At 35.2% G+C, this 5,378-nt stretch overlaps 1 protein-coding gene across 1 annotated transcript; it reads left to right on the top strand.

Moving 5' to 3' along the window:
• Positions 1-398: 398 nt before the first annotated feature.
• LOC134230874 (macrophage receptor MARCO-like) lies at positions 399-2,087 on the top strand. The gene is made up of 2 exons (XM_062712736.1): positions 399-562; positions 1,612-2,087. The coding sequence occupies exons 1-2, from the start codon at positions 415-417 to the stop codon at positions 2,085-2,087; spliced, it is 624 nt and encodes a 207-aa protein (XP_062568720.1). The 5' UTR covers positions 399-414.
• Positions 2,088-5,378: the final 3,291 nt, after the last annotated feature.

Below are 5,378 nucleotides of genomic sequence, written 5' to 3'. Positions count from 1 at the left end.
ACTATCCTTGTTTCTCCTCGATTTTGGATGAAATACAGGTTCCGACATAGAGTCATTGCACGCACTGTCTATTCTAATACTGAATGACTGTAGTTAACTATTATATAACTTGTTTAATGTTATAATATAAATTCTATTACAAACTTAAGCATTTAAGTCGGCTTCATCTACTATCATTTTTTATTTTCTTTGTAAGCATATGAGAGGTAAGTTTGGAGAGAGAGAGAGAGATAGAGAGAGGGAGAGAGAGAGAGGGGGAGGGAGAGAGAGAGGTCAATTTTTCCAATGATTCTGGTTTCAGCTGTTAAGTTAACAATAGAAAAAATAAAACAAATACCATCAAAAAATTAACAACGCTTGCATGGTACATTATAACTTTCTTGCACCTTTTTATTTCCTCAGCTGTGTTACACTATGAGGACTTGGCTTGTAGCAACACTGGTTGTCTGTGGATTGCCAACTATCCTTGGATACTATGCCAGAAGTTGGGAGATCAGGAAATATAATTTCTTGAAAAAGAAATTTGATGTTATTAGTGTCGATGCCTTAAATTTACTTAAAGGTAATGTAAAAAACAATATGAAAAATAATAAAGAAGTAGCATATTTAATTTAATTTCGAATCGGTCTAGTCTATTCAATCAGAGTGAAGGGAAAATAAAAATGAATGATATGTTGTTAAAAAGTCAGAATGTGTAATCAATTAAAATTCAAAGAATAAAAGATAACTATAAAACTTTGTTAATATTCAATTAAAAACCTTCTTTCATCGGTTATTCCACTATGCTTATGATGTTTATGTCTCCTAATACATTCGCTTAATTCTCAAGAGCTTGCTCTGAGTTCGATATCTTTTTAAAGCGAGGAATACTGCTCATTGATAAGTTGATGTCGTATTTTGGCCGATATATTTCATATTTTGTGACAACTTTTATACTGAATTGGAATTGACTAAGGAAAGTCCGATATCCATGGTCAATACATAAGACTCACAGCAAGTGTGAATTGTAAACAGGGGATGCTTGCACCTCCTGAGTGACTGATCCAACCTCGGGAGTTTCCAGAGGTCCGTGTTTTATGCCTCTCTACATTTCCGTGTTTCTTTACATTTCCGTATAGTTATAGATTATTTTTAGATCGATCAATGTTTGTTATCTTCACTCTGTACATTATTATAAAGTTAAATCATAATCACTATAAAATAAGGATTATAAAAATATTCAACAATCCTTTTAAATCCTTTTCTTTAATTCAATTATCCTTTCAAAGAAGTTTTTAAAATACAAATAAATGTAGATATGTAATATTTTTTCTGCTTCCTATTTGGTTGAATTTCTTTTCTTCTGAAGGGTAATGCTCATTTTAACCATAATCAGTGTTTAATCAAATGGGATAGGAACGTGTCACTTCTTTGTATTTATTTCCAAAACGAAATCCTATTTCCATTACCCTTGAAGAATACGAAGAATTTCCTTTTCTCTGATTTTTTTTTCTGTATAAAAGTTATTACAACTGCCAATAAAGATTATATGTTTATATGTGTATATTAATATGTCTATAAATACTAGTAAAGCACATTGAATTGAATTATAAAAAGATAATTTTACCGCAGGTCTAAGCCTCAAGGGTGAACCTGGAGATGCCGGACAGAAAGGAGTAAAGGGAAACCAAGGAACTGTAGGCGACACCGGGGCCCAAGGCAGTGCTGGAGCTAACGGCGATAAAGGAAATAAAGGAGACCAGGGCGATACAGGGATTAAAGGAAACACGGGGGACACAGGAACAGTCGGAAGTAAAGGTCAAAAGGGCGACACAGGACAGGCTGGAGGCACCGGAGCAGCAGGTGACCCGGGTAATATAGGTCAAAAAGGGGAGTCCGCGAACAAAGGAGCTAAAGGCGAACCTGGAAGTAAAGGAGAACAGGGAACAACAGGAGGACAGGGAGCTCAAGGACCTAACGGGAGCAAGGGGGATGCTGGAGCACTTAAAGGACAGAAGGGAGAGAAGGGGACAAAAGGCGATCAAAACGCTAAAGGAATGATGGGCGACATCGGAGAGAAAGGACTGAAGGGGGAACAAGGCGCTTAGATATTTTGTTTGAAAGATTTCAAATTTTTTCTGTGTTTCATAACAGATTTAACATAATGCGAGGAGGAACACACTAAAAAAACCTCAGTTTTGTGATTTTTTTTCTCTGAAAATTTTGAATAAAAAATGAAATGACATTTTTCAAAACTTTTAACGTTTAAGGTATATCTACTTAAAATATATATTTTTTGCTATTTTTTTTTTGTTTCAAAGGTTTGTATCAGCCTCTAGAGCTAGGAATATTCTCGTTGTCAAGTGTAAGGGTATTGTTACGTTTTAATTTTTACCCAACGATTACACAAAACGAACTATTAACACTTTAGTTCGATGCAAATGAATTTTCAGCTGGAATAAAACCCTAGGGCTACTTTACGCAAATCGATCGTTTATCTAAATATTGAACAAGAAAATCAATTCGAGTAATTTATAAATTCAGCAAAGTAATCTTCAGGATGAAATATTGAAAACCTTATAAGAAAAACCTTGTTAAATAGTGAATTTTAATAAGATTAATCCCCTGTTAAATAATTCATTTTGATAAGATAGCTCCCTAATTTCTTTATCTCATTCATAAGATATATGTTTTTTGTCTATTTTGATTTCACACATGGAATCCGGTTTACATGGTTAAACGTACCATTACCTACGCAATGTAAACAGGACACAATCACGATACATTAATAGAATAAATCATGACACAATAGTTTCCATACGACATGCATGGCATATAACGTACAGTATTCAAACTCATAAATCCATTAAATAATACAAATTTTGGAGCAGGGCAAACACGGACCTCTAAAACATCAGATGTGGGATCAGGTGCCTTGGAGGAGTGAGCATCCCTTGCCGACCGGTCACACCCGCACTGTGCTCTCTGTCATAATCGGGAAATAACGGAAATATCGTCGACAATCCAGCGTGAAAATAATGGCATAATAATTAGTATGAAAAACGTCAGTCACCATTAGATACATTGTATTTGTTGAAAAGGACGTATCGATGACTTTAAATGAGACTGCTGATATTTCTTTTTCATCATTGTGTTCGACAATAACTTACCTCGTTTTAGAATATTTTCATACATAAACCATGTTCATCGGTATCGAATCAACTCAGAGATATATGAACCCAATTTGCAGGTGAAAAAGGCATGCAATGTTGCATTTACAAAACTAGATTTAAGATAGCCGAATGGGGTTTTGTTATGTAATAACTGCAAAATAAAAAATCTTGAATATATATGTTGTAAGCTTCCTCAGCACCCTGTCAAATGCCAACAGCTTACAGTGTTTCCATCCCGTGTAAATTCAGTTAAATATATTTTATCAGGACTACTCATGACATCCGTCCAATATAAAAGGGGGGGGGGCATCCTCAGCCCAGCGCATGTATTTAAACACCCTAAATAATTTACCTCACATCCTTGTAAATCATAACCAAGTTCCATTTCTCGTTTCAAATATTTCATTTAATGAAGACTTCAATGAAAAATAACAAAACAGTCAGTACATCTATGTATGAGTCTAAGTCCTAGTTTAACATCTCTGGCCTAATAAAATAAAGTGGATTGCGGTGTCCGTGCGGTGGAGAAATTATACGCTACTTAATTTGTATTAGTTTACATTATTTTCTCATACCTAAGTTATTTACAGTCAGTAATATTGATGACGTAATATGATATGATCGTTGTTATCCTTGTGCTGAAACTGGCGTTCGCTGCTCTTATATATAACCTTCTATAATGGTCACGTGATCACAACAACCAATGAATAATTGTCCTTTCTGGAGCCTCTCAGAACTACTTTACGTACATTTTGTGTAAAACAAAGAAAATAACATCGCTCAAAATGTCCTTTCTACATGTAAAGTGGGAGCTATAAATTCTATTTGATATACATAATAAAATAAGTTCAACAAACAATTTGTAATAAAACGGACACACACAATCCACGGCGTAGTAATACCGAACAATAATACATACACATAAGTCTTACGCTACACATTCAAGTTCCAAAACATTTCGTCAAATAAAACATAATTAAATGACAATACTGCAGTAAAATAACATTTAAGTATCAGTTATAAATATTTGAGAACACGGACAGTGTTATTTTGATCGTATCAATTGTAAAACGACAATGTTTATGTCACATGACTATTTTCTTCGTAAGAAAGATGGCAGGCGCCCAATTTACAACACATGTGATAATGCTGAAATAAGTAAGTAAATTACAGTCGTAATATGGTAGATAATGATGAAAAACTGACATACAACATCTTAGTATCGCTGTCCCTTACTGTCTGTTCAACAATATCTCGCTAGATCGTCTATTAATACAAAAACAGCATTTGTTTACATGACAATGTCAAACTGCAATGTGTATTGCATCAATAATTCAGATAAACAATAAGATAATGAAATAACATGAACAGTAAAACATTTCTAATAAATTTACAACTGGATGCTACTTTACATCACTTAAAAACACTCCACCATCAGCCTGTGAGTATTATGCAAAATATTCTAAAGTCCAACCCCCATGCATATAACACTTCCCCACCACTTAAAAAGTCAAATTCTCCTGAATTTACAGTCTTTATCAAAATCTTCTGGTTCTGCTAGCTTTTTGCTTCCATCATCAATGAAATATTTATCCTTCTTGCACTCGACCGCTTCTTTCGGTAATTCTCACACATCTGCCTGCTCATCTGATACCATTTCAGCTACTTCTCTCTCCATCTCTTCATCTTGTCTCTCTGCTACTTCTGTCTCCATCTCTCCATCTCGTCTCTCTGCTACTTCTTTCTCCATCTCTTCGTCTCCACCAAGAAAATCCACCATCCATCCCATGTATAAAGTATACAGCTCCCTATGCATAAGCTAGTACAAGATTGGAAATTCTTGTTAGAATAAAATGTATGTAGTTCATAAAGGTTGCTTCCTATGGGAATCAGTCAGTCAATCAGTCAGGTCTAATTCTTCATTGTTTTTGTAGATTCCTCCCAGGATCAGGAAGTCAATCAGGAAGTCACATCAATTATCCATTTATAATTTTATTCCAATAGTAGATTGAAACCAACAGAAGTATCAGTCCGGCCCAGCCCTAGACAACTGTTTTCCCATCAGTCCCGTCTAACCCTCGACAACTGATGTCCACCTACAGTCCGGCCCAGCCCTAGACAACTGAGGTCCACCTACAGTCCGGCCAAGCCCTAGACAACTGAGGTCCTAATGTGCAATAATAGCAATGGCCAGTTACTATCTACACATTCACCTAGTGTGGTGCA

The sequence above is a fragment of the Saccostrea cucullata genome, unplaced genomic scaffold (assembly GCF_032062105.1).
Source record: "Saccostrea cucullata isolate Sc308-1 unplaced genomic scaffold, CSIRO_AGI_Scuc_v1 ctg361, whole genome shotgun sequence".
In the NCBI taxonomy this organism is placed as follows: Eukaryota; Metazoa; Mollusca; class Bivalvia; order Ostreida; family Ostreidae; genus Saccostrea; species Saccostrea cuccullata.
This window is presented reverse-complemented; position numbering and strand designations above follow the sequence as displayed.